The sequence below is a fragment of the Zalophus californianus genome, chromosome 15 (assembly GCF_009762305.2).
Source record: "Zalophus californianus isolate mZalCal1 chromosome 15, mZalCal1.pri.v2, whole genome shotgun sequence".
Taxonomy (NCBI): Eukaryota; Metazoa; Chordata; class Mammalia; order Carnivora; family Otariidae; genus Zalophus; species Zalophus californianus.
In genome coordinates, this window is record NC_045609.1 from 59,624,294 (window position 1) to 59,637,240 (window position 12,947).

Sequence of the window (12,947 nt, forward strand, 5' to 3'; positions counted from 1 at the left end):
TGGGATGGTGAAAAGGGTGGGAGAAGGGAATGGATGAGAAAAAACCACTGGGCAGCAAGGTGCAAAATGAGAAAGAGGTAAAGATTACAGGGGAAGGGAAAAAGGTATACAGTGGGTCTTGGGACACAGACCTACACACCCAAAATCCTAGTGTAGAAGTTTTTAGTCCTGTTCTTATTCTCCATCTCACCCTCTTACCTCCCACACCCTACACCACACACACACACACACACACACACACACACACACACACACACACACAAAACCCAGCTACCCCTCATGCCAGTGTAAGGGCTACCTTACTCTCTTCATCCTGAGGACCAGGTCTCCCTAGGTCACTGTCTCCACTCTCTAAATGGTACAGTCATAATGCCATTTCAAATCATTCCTATGAGCCAGAAGTTCTTATTTCAGCACCTTCACATTGTCACGGCTGCCAGTCTACCCCTCCTGGCAGGGATGAGTGTTCCAGCCCAAATACAAGAACGGACGTTCTGGTTTCTCTTCAGACCGCACAAATCTTTCGCCTTTTACCAAATACAAGAATGGTTCACAGCTCCAGCCTCTCTTCTTCCTCCTACAATCCCAGAAGCAAATGCAAAGTCCTGATTTTTCTAAAGACTTTTATTGATAGTCACCAGAGAAACCCATATGTCCTTTGCAAGAATAGTGTCAGAGCCCACCACATTTTATTCCAAAGATCTCTGAATCCTGAAATCATTTCTTTGTCTGATCCTCCTAGGGCTCCATCTATGTCCCTGTTTACAGCCCTGTCAGTTCCCAGTGTTTAGTGGAATGTCGTGAGCAGCCTCCTCAACTGAGCGGTCATGGTCTTTGCCCTGGATGGAGGGGCATTCCAACACCTCTGCAACATTGTAATCTCCACATGTGAGAAAGTTTCCTCTCCTCCAAGGCTTCACCTTCTCTTTCACCTGGAAACTCTATGAAGACAAGAATTCCATGGGTGCTAGCAGCAGATCTCTAGATGCACAAAGGATAAGACTCACTGGCAAATAGGAAGACATTTAGGGAATGCTGCTCTCTTGGCTTCTACTTTTTTCACAAATCGTGGCTATCCAGATGCCAGGTGCTTAGGGAACATAACCCTCCCTTCCTTTATTCTGTTTGTTATTAACTTTTTTTTTCATCACAGCAGAGCTGAGAGCACAGGGAGTGAGAGGCCCAGTGGCAAGTGTTATCTCAAAGAGCTACACAGAGCTACATGGCTACACACAGAAACATTGAGTCACAAGCCTAAGCATGATACAAGCTACAGGTAGAAACATTGGTTCAAGGGGCCAAACACAGGGTAGGACTCTGCAGTAGCAGTGGAGGGAACTGCTGCCCTAGAAGTGGAGGGCATGTCCTGAGGAGGTCTCTGAGGAGGCAATGAGAGAGGAGGTTGCTGTCTGATGCTTTAGGGCCCCTCCCCCACCACTCTCCTGCCCACGCTGGACTCCCCAGGGGGTTGGAGTCACAGCTGGGGTTGGCTGCAGGTGCTCCCAAATGCCTTGATCTCCCTGTTGGAAGAAAGAGGGACAGGTCATTTGAAGAAGGAATTTGTGTTCCACTTCCTTTCATCTAGAAAATCTGGGTCTGATTCTTCAACCTCAGACAGTCTCCTGGAAGCCAAGGCAGCCCTCAGGCCAGAGCAACCAACTTCAGGCCTTCCCTCCACCCCTTCCCTCCACTGATACAGTGACTGCTGTGAACATGTTGCCCCAGGAGCCTGGAAACAGACTCTTTCAAAAATGGTTTGCTTCCACCCACTGAGTAGAAAAGATGGTAGAGTTCAAATGTGGGGAACCAAGAGGGACCAAGTGAAGGGCCACTCACCAGGCCTGGGAAGGAAGCTAGCTGCCCTTTCCTCTCCAGCATCTTTAGCTTTGAGCCCACAGCATCCACCTGGGACATGACTCCTTCCAGGACAATCTCCAACTGAAGAACTCTCCTTGTGAGTCTGCAGGATTTGAGAGAGACCGAGGGAGCAGAAATATGCATCTGTGGGGCTAAGCGTCTATAGGGGTAGGAGAGCCATTATGGTCTGTGTCTGGATGGGTGCAAGGAAGGTAAGGCCCAGCCTTGTAGGGAGAATTAAAGGGGGGCAGAGGTTCTCCCTGGGCTAGCATGGAAAATCAGAAGGTTGAGAAAAAAGCTCAGGGTAGGACATTACAAACACACTCAGCCCTGGGCCCCTGGCTGCACATACGTGTAGAATTCTTCTCCTGAAACCCAGCCACCTGCTCTGGTAGCCTCTGGACCCGACTCGCCTGGTGGACTACTCACAATGGGCTGGCCCAGGTTCTCAATCTCGGCATTGAGGGCCACCTGATCAGGAAGTCAGAGAGGAGAAGATGACTCTGGGAAGTATCAGCTCTTATTTCATCACCTGCTCTCATGGTCTCCCAGGACCAGGCCCCTGGGCTCCAGTTCATGCATTCCCCTTCCCTCTCAAACTCTAGAGATAATAGGATCAGTGTGGTGGTGCTGGACACAAAGCTGGACCAACCTCTGGGAGAGAATCACCTCCCACAGAAACAAAACATGAGCTCTTGGAAGCCTTTATTAATGAGACCCTCACTAGAAGCCAACTCAGTTTGGGAAAGGAAGAACAGTACCAGAATTCCTGCCAATTTCCCTCCTGCCCTTGATTTTTGGATATACACTGGATAGGGATGAAGCAGGCACAGCAGGGGCAGCTAAGGATCCGAGTTTGAAAGTCCCAAGGCAAGTCCTCAGAAAGAATTGTCAGGGATTCTCGGGTAATTGAACCTTTCCCCCTCAGACTTTGTTTCAGAGCAGTGGTTCTCAACCTTGGCTATGCATTGGAATCAACTGGCGAGTTTTTTGAAGTACTGATGTCTGGGTCCCTGACTCCCCCAGAGATTCTGTCTAGGGTATGTGACCTGAGTATGAGGATTATTTGACTCCCCACCCCCACCCCACCAGGGTATTCTAATGTGCAGCAGTTTGAGAACGACTATTCTAGAGGCTTCTTTCCTGTCCATCTATTGAAGGGTTTTCCGTTTGGATTTGTGTTCTGGGTGCGTTGGCAGGGAGGGGAGAGTGAGTGGTTCTCTTTCGCTGCCTCTCCCCCAACCAGCTGGGCTTACCCTCTTCTCCAGGTCCTGTCGCATTTGTTCTTGCTCTTTCTTGTCCAGGATGTGATTCCCATCTTGATCAAACCTGGTGAAGGCAGCTGTGAGCTCAGTGATTTCATGCTCTGCGTGCCTGAGTCTGAGGAAAACAGTATGATGAAATGACTTCTGACTTGCTGTGGTTGTGATCTCTCAATTATGGACTCCCCACTTTTTTTTCCAGACTCTCTGACTCTTGCTCTCTGTGGAAGAATGGGACCACATGGGAAAGCCAGGATCTCCAAGGTCTAGCAATTTTACCCCCAGTAAATTGTTTTAAATCTATGTCTTCCTTCTCTTAGTCCTGCTGGCTAGGTTCGGGCCCTCCTGGTGTTCTATAGGAATTGTTGCAAAATCTCTTTGCCTCTAAATAATCCATCCCCCCACTCCCACCCCACTGGCTTCCCCTTCACTCCCTACCCCTGAAATCCATCCTCTATAATGCAACTAGAGTAATTAATCTTTCTAAAGCGCATGTCTAAATACACCCCTTCTCTGCTTAAAATCCCTCCCAGGCACCCTATTCTTTGGATAGGATGGTGGTATTCAAGCCCTTTCCCAATGTAGCCCTTGTTCATTACTCTGGTATCATCTCCTGCTATGCCCCACTTTTATTTGATACCTTAGCAATGCTTAGCTACTTATTATTCCTATACATGTTGCTCAACACTTCTATGCCTCTGTATATGCTTTTATCTTTCTTGGAATGGACTTCCCCTGCTTGTCTACATGTAGGCTATTCATCCTCCTGTAGGTATTCATGCATCACCTCTTCCTGGAAGCCTTCCCTTAAGCTTAAAAATAGAATTGAATACTCTCTTTACTTTGTGCTCCCTCTCTTCTAGTCACTTCTTTGTTGAACTTGTTCTGTGATTCAGTTTATTTGCTTACATGTGTATGAGCTCCTGGAGGACAATGCTTTGTCTCATTAATTGTGTGCCCTACTTGGTGCCTGGCTCACAACTGGTGCTCACAATATATTTGTTCAGTGTTTGCTTATATGTTTAACTGGGAAACAGGGATGCTAAGAGAATAGGCCAGTGTTTGTGGGGGAGCACAGTACCAACTACAGAGTTTTGTGGGAGTGAGAAATGTATGTAATGATGAAGAAATTGTATTATTACATTAGTCCTACAAGTTGTTCAGTGAGGTCCAGAATGTTCTAGAACATGGTCAGAGACCTTTAAACCAAGGGCACAATTCTGAAGGTCAGAATCAGAGATATATAGGCCAAAGTCAAAGGCCAAAAGCCAAGGTCAGAGGCCCATAGGCCAACATCACAGGTTTTTAGGCAAAGGGTATATGGTCGAGGGCCAAGGACTTATAGAGCAATATCAGAAGGTTGGATTTCTGGTTGCTCACTCCCTCAAGGTGTTGGTGAAATCCTCAAATTGGATCTCCTGCTCCCCACCCTGCAGGACCTTCTGTGCATCTGAAACCTGCTCCTTCCTCAAACGCAGCCTCAGTAGGGTCTTGTTGTAGCCCTGGAAGGAAAAAGGAAACAGGTACCAGTTCCTACAGCCTTCTCATCATCCCTTGCCCCCTTCCTCACCCACAAGATGCCAAGCTTCCGGGGATAAGTCAAAGCCACACAAGGGTGGGCACAGGGCCCTACACCAGTCAGGAATAGACCAGGAGACAGAGCCTTGGACCTGGTCCCTGACACAGATGTGTGGCTCAAGGAGACTGAGTGGTTACCTGTTTCAGGAGGTCAGAAAGTTGCAGCTCATCCTTCTGTCCAGCCAACTCTTCCTTGACCTCTGAATATGTGTCATTGATGATGGCCAGGAACATGTTCTGGAGATAAAGTAGGGACCTGGGTCTTCACCCCCAGACCCACTAACAGCAATGAGCCCACTAACCCTATTAATATCCCAGACACATGTTCTAAAGGAGCCAATGCTTTCAACTGCAGCTCTGCAGCCCACTAACCCCCACATCTCAGGGTCCCCAGAGCCCCGTTCAGCACAGTCCTTTTAGGGGTGGATCAAGCTCCCTCACCCAACTGCTATCCTCACTCAGTTGTTCTGCAGTAACCTGACTACAATGATACCCCATCATATGCAAGAGTTCACCTCCATATAAAGGCTGACCAATCACTGAGAGTATAGTTTTGCTATCTTTATCATATAACCCCAATCTAACCCATCTATCCCTAACCATGATCAAATAAAGAAACCTGCTAGCTTTGTTAAAAAATATTAAACCCAGATCTTTCATAGTCGGCAGAGAGAAAGAGAGACTATAAAGTAATGGTGATAAATAGCCAGAGATTCCTAGAGTAAGGAGAGAATAGATATAGAGGCTTCTAGGTTCAACCACTTCTCTTCATGGGGCACATTTCTCTCCCTTTTCATCCTTGGAAAATAGAGGCTTCGTTTTACTGAGGGAGCCTGCAGATTCCCTTATACTCTGCAAGTTACCTGACTGTGCTGGCAATATTGAGCACATTAGCTAGCTCTCAGGAGACCCAGAGCTCCCCCACCTCATTCTCCACCCGTGATTTGAGACACCCATCTTAATCCTGAGTACAGACCATGGTGGGGGGCAAAACCTCACCCTCAGGTCCTTTATGTTTCCACCCCTCAAGCTCCCAATTCCCACCTCTCAGAGAGACCCTCACCAGGAGCACGAAGAAGACAAAGAAGACATAGGTGACAAAGTAGGCAGGTCCCAGGATGCGGTTGGCATTGTCAATAGCGTTGTAGTCAAAGTCCCCAAGGATGATCCGGAACTGAGTGAAACTGAGAGACCAGGGTCTGGGCTTCACCCAGAGCCTAACCATAACCCTGACCTCTATTCATACCCCAACCCACTTTCCTAACTGCTGCTCTTTGGTGAACTCAGACCTCTCACTGCACTTCCAACCTGATAGAGAGTGAGGTACAGAAATACTTGAGCACACACACCAGAGATTCTGGAGATTCTCACACAGATGCTTTAAGCACAGACACACACCTGCACACATACACCCAGCTTCCCCAAGGATACACACACCCACAGAGCTGGAGGTTGAGGGCCCAGGGAGGAGTGAAGGGGGCAGGACACACACATGCACTTGATGAAAGTGCTAAAGTTTTCCACTTGGGTTCCAAAAAGCAGGTAGCCAAGTTGGGCATAGGCGAAGAAAACAATGAAGAACATGATGGCGAAGCCCAGGATGTCCTTGGCACAGCGGGCCAGCGTGGAGGAGAGCTGAGTCATGGTTTTGTTGAAGCTGATGTACTTGAATATCTGGAAGTGCCATGTTGAACCAAGTGGTGAGGGAAGAAAAGAGAAAAGCTTTGACTAGTCCACTCCAGGGGCCTATGGAGGTCACCAGAGTTGCCAAACCAGACAAGGAAAATGAGACAAGTACTGAGGAAGGGAGAATGAGTGCCCTGAGGTGTTGCTGGGGGTGAGGGGTCCCAGCGTACCTTGATCCAGGCAAAGAAGAGGTTCACAGCATTCATGTTGTTGTACTGTGTCTGCCAGAAGGCGAGGAACTCAAAGTCAGCATACATGTTTGGCTGCTGCAGGATCTTCCCCATCAGCTGATTCACCTCAAGGGTTCGGAATATGTGGAAGCCCATAGCCACAATGGAGAGCTGTCATCACAGGGGTCAGAGGTGTCAGAGAAGTCGGGATCTCAAGGGAAGTTCAATGATAAGGTCCTAGGGGAGAGCTGGGGTAGGTAAGTCAGGTGGGAAAAAAAATCTTTCCCTTCTGAGTTGTTGACTATTTCAGGTTCAGATGAAACTGAATAGGATGATTGGGGGAATGTCTTAAATCCCAAGGAAAAGGCTTTTATGTAGGTTGTAAAGGATCTTGGAGAACTGGGGCCAAGTAATGTTATTTCTCCCACCACTTCCTAGCCTTGGTCAAGAAATTAATGTATCCTGTTAATAGGAAAAAGATGAAGATGAAGAGGCAAAATATTTTAATAGAAGAAAAAAGAGAAGGTAGGGGTTTCAAAGGGACAGGTCATTAAGGCAAAAGACAGAAGAGAAAATAGCAAGTACATAAAAAAGGCAGTGCCTGGATCACAGGTTAGAGGGAGAAGGCATATGGGAGACAGGGTTTTCCCAGGGGCTGAGCCAGGGGAACATAAGCCTCTGGCTTAGGGAGCTTTTACACAGTGATTTGACCAGAAGTCATAAAGAGGACTTGACGCTCCAAAAGGAAGAACTTGGAGTCCCTAACAGGGTAGATCCCCTTCCTCCTCCTACTATGTCCCAAGTATAAGATATCTGTCCCTCACCAAGATAACCACCAGGTCCAGAATGTTCCAGATGCTGCTGAGGTAACGAAGCCGGTGGATGTGGAGCTCCAGAATCTCCTCTACCACGTAGTAGAAGATAAAGATGCAGAAGATGATTTCACAGCCAATGATAAAGAAGTCCCAGTTGCTGACATAGCGGATCAGCTTAACCGTGCGGATTTGCCAGGATGGGATGGCACCTCCTGTAGCTGGAAACTCCACTACCAGTCTGTGGGAGGAGGGACAGATAACTGGCGAGGCCTGGACTGGGATAGTTCTTCCCATCCCCTCTCCTCCACAACCCCACCATAGGGTACAAGTTTAAGGAAGGGTCTCAATCAGAGAAGAGAACCAGGAACCATGGATGGAGGGAAGATAAGGAAAGGGGACCCACCTCAAAACACAGAAAAGATTGATGTTGGCATTGTAGACTGAGAAGTCGATGAAGACCACTCGAGTGCCCCTGTCTAGCCACAGGCCCTCCTGAAGGTCCTGGAGTGCTTTTGCACTGGCCTGTCGAGATCCTGGAAGGTCCAGATAGTAGCCACCTCCCCTGTAGCTTGTCAACCGACCCCAGTGAGAGGAGCCCCCCAGCTCATCCTGTGAATGGTATGTCCACCTGTCACAGAAGAAGCCATCTGAGCAGAGAGGTCTGAGCCAGTCCAAAAGCTGATCTCCCAAGGCAATGGCAACACTTTATGATGGCCTGGGCTTTACAATTTCACATACATTATATTTACATATCACATATAATATATATTTCACATATATTATCTTGTTTGATACTAACAACTATGTGAGAAAGGAGGGTAAATATTATTCACATTTGAAGATGAGGAATCTAAGACTAATCTAAGAGATGTCTGAGATAATGCAGCTAGTTAGTGGCTGAACTGAAACTCAAATATAAATTTCCTGATTTCTCATGATGTTCCCCAAAACTATGGATGGCAAACCCATGCCCACTTTTGACCCCAGACTGAGTAGTCCCCACTAGGGAAACACCTGGCTCACATAATCTAGAAAAGACACTTTCTGTTCTTGTGGTTGTGCACCTGGCTGCTTTACCCCACGATTCTCTGTTCTGTCCACAGATTTCCTCCCTGGGCCCTCCCTTCCTTCCCCTTCTTTCATGTCCTTTCCATCCTTTCTCTCTTTCTTTCCTAATTCTTCATCCATCCTCAACTCCTTGCTGCTTCCCCTATCAGGTCCAAGGGTCAGACTCTTCCAATTACAATTTGTGTAGCAACATCAGTGTTTCGTCCATTCTCCATACACCTAAGAACATCTGGGCAAGAAAGGATGCTTTCTCTGGCAGGACTGCCTCCAGAGTAGGGCAAATCTGTGTAGGGAAATGAGTCCAGAGGCTGTGGCTCTGTTTGCTAAGGTACCTTCTCTGTTCCTGAGTGACCCAAACCAAAATCTCCAAACAGTCACAGATGGGACTCAGAGAGATGCCCCCCACCCTCTGCTCCCCTAAGGCTCTTTAAGACTAAGTGGAAATGGTTCCCAAACCTCAGAATGGTGTCAGGCTCGGAGAAGCAAGCCCGGCAACGTTGGTGGGCAGACTCACTCACGCTGTGCCATTGAGAGGCCCAAAGGGGAGCTGCTCTTCCTTGTCTGGAGAGTAGACGTCGTAGCAGCTCAGAATGTCCTCGCGGAAGTCCTCATGCACCACACAGGAGTCATTGCGGACCCTCAGCTGCCGTAGCCTTGGAACCCCCAGCAACAGGTTCTCATAGTAGATGAAGGAGTGGGAGCCTTGGCCCAGGCTCTGGTTGTTGTACCATTTGGTCCAATACAAACTGTCCAGTAGTGGACCCTGGGCAAACTAGACCACAAGCTGGGTTGAGCTTGACCCTGCCTCATCCTGACCTTTATTCTTGGAATGACTTTTGCTTTCACTCCTTGACCCCCCAGGCTTGTCTCTAGGCTGCTTCTGTTGGACTCCAGCTGACCCATGAACCTTGACCAGTTCTTGACCTGATGTGGCCCTACTCTTTATTTAAAATGCATTTTGAAGTTCAGTCTTACCTCTGACTCTCAATACTAGTTTAACTCTGGCTTTACTCCCTGATCATCATCCCTTTATCCTTCATCCCTCTCATCTACCTTCACCTAAACTCCAGTCTGACCCATTGATTCTTGCTTGACCCTTTGACTCAGCCTGGTCCCAGAATGATCTGGTCTCTGGATATGGCCTGGTCTACTGTCTGACATTCCTGAGCCCTGGCCTGTGGCTTTTTGCTTCAGGCCATTGAAAAGGAGAGGGGAGAGGTAGAGGGGATCTCATACTCACATCCCAGAAGTCCGCCATGCTGCTGATGGCCTGGAAGGAGACTCCGGTGTCTGACGGGGTATGTAAGAAGAGCTCGGACATCACTTTGGTGTAATAATAGGCACTGGAGCTTGTCATTCCATAGGTCACTAGAAAACAACCCAAGAGGCTGTGTCCTGCTCACTGTTTCCTATATCCATTCTCCAGAGGAGACAGGAAAGCCCATTTGCCCTGGGGCCAGAGATGCTACCTAGATGGGATCCCATTGGGCCTACCCTCCCCTAGAGTTGTCTGGGGAGGCTAATAAGGCATTGGGGAAACCAGGGAATATCTTAGCCTACAAGGTCTCCTCTTCTCTCAACTTACCTCAGAAGACTGAACTCCACTCAGAAATTGTCTCTTGATATTGTCATTCTGAAAATTCACTTTTCTCTTCCTAAACCAGCTTAACTTCCTAGTTCTTATTCCCCAGAACCAAGATATTTCCACCTTCTGCATCCTTTCATTTGTCTTATATCTATGCCCTTGGGAAATACCTCCGAATTCTGGAATACTCCAAGGCCCTGGCCAAACACCTTACAGTGGAGATGTGGTCTCCTGGACCTGACACCTCTGGCCCCAGGGCATCCTGATGGGCAGAGGTGTCTCCTGATGGAAGGACTCAGAGCATCCCCAGATAAAAAAAAGACCTGACCTTTGCCCTGAAGAACGGAATCTTCCTTAACCACCCTAACCCATACACCCAGTCTAAAGTCAGGCTGTTAGGGAAGCTATAAGTTTTCTAGTTAAAAGGCAGAATTTGAAGAATATAAGCCATTTATTTTATAGATTGTCCCTCAATTTCGCTCTGCCTGATGTTTCCTTAAGTTTAAATTCAGGTTATACCTTAGGCAAAGAATACCCAAAAAGTAATGTGTCCATCTCAGAGCTTCCTATCAGGAGGCACACACTGTCTAATTGTATCATTACTGGTGATATTAACTTTCATCCCTTGTTAAGGCAGCTGTCTTCCAGCCTTCTTCAACGTAAAATTATTTTTCTCTTTGTAATTAATATGTATTTTGTGGGGAAATACTTTGAAATTATGTAAACATCCTATTACTCATCAATCGTTCACCTACTAGTTTTAATATCCAATAATATCTAGTTTTAATGACTTTTACCTGATTATTACTACCATGGTTATCAAGTTGTGATTTTCTCATCCATCATTCCTTCTGCATTTGTTAGTTAGCATTCTCCTTAGGAAGAACTTTTCCTTCTTCCTCATTTAGTTAGTCATTTATATATATCAGCATGAACTCATGGATTCTTGTTTTTTCTATAGTTTATAATTTGTTAGTATTATGATATTGTTACTTAATTTTTTAGCCAAGTCATGCAAGATAAAGAAAGACTAAAGAATTGTTCTAGATTTAAAAAGACTGAAGAAACATAAAAATTAAATGTAATATGTGCATTTAGTTAGGATTAAATCCTGGACAATAGTTTTTTCCTTTTACTATGAAGTCTGTTAGTGGAATAATTGATGAAATTGTAATAAGGTCTGTTCATTAGATGATAGTACTGAATCAATGATAATTTCCTGACTTTAGTAAGATAATTTCCTTATTTTTAGAGTTACATATTAAAGTATTTAGGAGCAACAGGGAATTATGTCTGCAATTTATTCTCAAATAGTGTGTCTGTGTGTGTGTGTGTGTGTGTGTGTATAAAGAGAGAGAGAGAGATTGGGAAAGAGAACACTAAAAGAAATGCAAGCCTGGTAAAATATACATATTTGGGAAATCGGGGTGAAATATATATAAGAATTCTTTGTATTATTCTTGCAGCTTTTCTGTAAGTCTGGAATTACATCAAAAAAATTAAAGTAGGATTTGTCAGTCTCTTGTGAGCAATTCCCTTTAAGAATTTTCCTTTTTAGGGGGGCCTGGGTGGTTCAGTTGGTTAAGCGTCTGCCTTTGGCTTGGGTCATGATCCCAGGGTCCTGGGATGGAGTCCCACGTCGGGCTCCCTACTCAGTGTTGGGCTCCCTGCTCAGTGTCGGGCTCCCTGCTCAGTGGAGAGTCTGCTTCTTCCTCTCCCCCTGCCCTTGCTCTCTCTCTTTCTCTGTCTCTCACACACACACACACACTCTCTCTCTCTCTCGTATGTGCACTCTAATAAATAAAATCGTAAAAAAAAAAATTCCTTTTCAAATTTTGGGTCACATTTGCTCCTACCACCCCTGGAGTTCATCCATAGAAAGAGGAACTGGTGAGTGGTCATAGATTAGGCACAAACAACATTACACTTTTCCAGGGGGAAATCAGCAAAGAAAGAAAACATTATGATTTCACATTTCCCCACTCCACTCTATTAAGTTCAGGAAACAACTTTAATTCTCTCTGATTCAAATCTGTGATTAAATGCCCTTAGTATCTGGAGGACTCATACTCAATTTTTCCAGATCTAGAAAATGGATTGGAAGTCAAGCTTCTGTCTGCTGAGAGCCCACCACAGAGTTAGAAGGATGGTCAGTGTGCTGAATTTTTCCTAAAGCCAAAGGCTGATTAAATTGTTACAGCTTCTGGATGGCCACTAGGTGGTACCCTTTGCTGTATCTTTTTCTCCTCCAATTCTCCAATTCTAAATTACTACTCAGAATTAACTTGCTCTGAACTGGTTGTCAACGATTATGGAGGCATAACATCTTTGATTATTACCCAAGGTAATAAAGACTATGTATTTTGAGAAAAATGATTTCACCTGGTCAAATGCCCCCTGACACTCAGAAATTCAGTATTCTTTGTAACTTTTTAACTGAAGTACATGCAAACAGAAAAGACCAAGAAACTATTTTAAAACTTTCTAAATTAAGGTTTGTGCCTTGTGTAGTACCTATTAAATACCTCCTCTCCACCCAAATACCTTCTATTCCTTGTTAATTCTTATTTCAGCAAATTTTGTACTTTGTCTCAGGAGATCAGGTAGCCACCCCCCCCCCCCCCCCGCCTCTATGAAATTCAAATTACTACTTCTCATACCCCAGATCGATACTTGGTAGAACATATTATCAGTCTACCAACCTGATTATTCTAAAGACACATTTTATATTCATTAAGCAAACATTACTCAAAGTCTAACATGTGTGAAACACTTTGCTGGGTCATTGGTTTCTATCCTTAAAAATGTCTATTGAGAAAGATGTCCCAGAATGAACTTTCTTTTTAGTACATCTTTAACATTTAAAATTGAATTATACAGAATAGAAGCTTTTAATAGTATGCTGACCTACCCTGCTTATGTATGC

At 45.7% G+C, this 12,947-nt stretch overlaps 1 protein-coding gene and 1 long non-coding RNA gene across 6 annotated transcripts in view; one reads left to right on the forward strand and one right to left on the reverse strand.

The window, feature by feature from the left end:
- The window catches only part of LOC113922367, a 50,228-nt gene that overhangs the window by 1,117 nt on the left and 36,164 nt on the right, over positions 1-12,947 (forward strand). The gene's annotated exons all lie outside the window — the stretch shown is intronic.
- The window catches only part of PKD2L1 (polycystin 2 like 1, transient receptor potential cation channel), a 42,596-nt gene continuing 30,281 nt past the window's right edge, over positions 633-12,947 (reverse strand). For 4 of the 5 annotated variants that reach the window (XM_027594253.1, XM_027594251.1, XM_027594248.1 and 1 more), the window contains 13 exons: positions 9,677-9,804; positions 8,955-9,208; positions 7,772-7,996; positions 7,378-7,606; positions 6,554-6,724; positions 6,190-6,371; positions 5,761-5,881; positions 4,836-4,934; positions 4,500-4,621; positions 3,114-3,237; positions 2,210-2,328; positions 1,837-1,960; positions 633-1,520 (listed from right to left, as the gene is read on the reverse strand). In XM_027594253.1, coding sequence (XP_027450054.1) covers positions 1,347-1,520; positions 1,837-1,960; positions 2,210-2,328; positions 3,114-3,237; positions 4,500-4,621; positions 4,836-4,934; positions 5,761-5,881; positions 6,190-6,371; positions 6,554-6,724; positions 7,378-7,606; positions 7,772-7,996; positions 8,955-9,208; positions 9,677-9,804 — 2,072 coding nt within the window. In that variant the 3' untranslated portion in view covers positions 633-1,346. The remainder of the gene's footprint in view (positions 1,521-1,836; positions 1,961-2,209; positions 2,329-3,113; positions 3,238-4,499; positions 4,622-4,835; positions 4,935-5,760; positions 5,882-6,189; positions 6,372-6,553; positions 6,725-7,377; positions 7,607-7,771; positions 7,997-8,954; positions 9,209-9,676; positions 9,805-12,947) is intronic. The other variant, XM_027594254.1, reaches the window with a different exon arrangement.